The sequence below is a fragment of the Sinocyclocheilus rhinocerous genome, unplaced genomic scaffold (assembly GCF_001515625.1).
Source record: "Sinocyclocheilus rhinocerous isolate Xijiao unplaced genomic scaffold, SAMN03320098_v1.1 scaffold1068, whole genome shotgun sequence".
Classification (NCBI taxonomy): domain Eukaryota; kingdom Metazoa; phylum Chordata; class Actinopteri; order Cypriniformes; family Cyprinidae; genus Sinocyclocheilus; species Sinocyclocheilus rhinocerous.
Window position 1 is genome coordinate 24,373 of NW_015633196.1, and position 803 is coordinate 25,175.

At 37.6% G+C, this 803-nt stretch overlaps 1 protein-coding gene across 1 annotated transcript in view; it reads left to right on the forward strand.

Moving 5' to 3' along the window:
* Nucleotides 1-803, forward strand: part of LOC107743908 (ryanodine receptor 3) — a 178,775-nt gene that overhangs the window by 20,376 nt on the left and 157,596 nt on the right. The window contains exons 8-9 of the mRNA XM_016557358.1: nt 343-421; nt 527-639. Of these exons, the coding sequence (XP_016412844.1) occupies nt 343-421; nt 527-639 (192 nt within the window). The remainder of the gene's footprint in view (nt 1-342; nt 422-526; nt 640-803) is intronic.

The following is an 803-nucleotide window of genomic DNA, read 5'->3' on the forward strand; positions in this document are numbered from 1 at the left end:
AGATTTTAAATTAAGAATTGCAAGATATAAACTCTGAATTGCGAGTTTTAAAATGAAAAATTGTGAGATTATAAATTAAAAATCATGAGATTTAAAATAAAGACTTGCGAGATTTCAAATGAAGAATTCTGAGATTGTATCTTGCAATTCTGACTTTCAGAATTGCGAGATATAAACTCAGAATTGCGAGATATAAATTCAGAATTGTGAGATATAAAAATATGTGAGATATATAAAAGAAAAAGTCTCAATTATTATAATTTTTTTATCCTGTGGTGGAAAAAAGCTTCCGTAGTTTGACTTTCTGCAGGATTTGTGAGAGTTGAATGTTTTCTGTCGCAGTATCTGACCTGTTTGAAGACGTCGCGCTCGATGACGGATAAACTGTCGTTCGATGTGGGACTTCAGGAAGACTCGACAGGTGAAGCATGATTGTTCAGACTGAAGGTGAAAGTCTGACACATCAGTAGCTGATGAAGCTGAGACACAGACACGCACCTGATGATCCATGTGTTTGTGTTCTCAGGTGAGGCCTGCTGGTGGACCATTCATCCCGCGTCTAAACAGAGATCAGAGGGGGAGAAGGTGCGTATCGGAGATGATCTCATACTCGTCAGCGTCTCATCGGAGCGATATCTGGTGAGTGTCAAGTATACTAAACATTGCGTTTGATTTTCTTCAGGTGAATCTGTAAGATCAGTCCAGTGAACATATTTCACAAAACCCGACGAGAACACGTCCAGATCATATTTACCACCACAAAAAAAATCTATCTATCTATCTATCTATCTATCTATCTATCT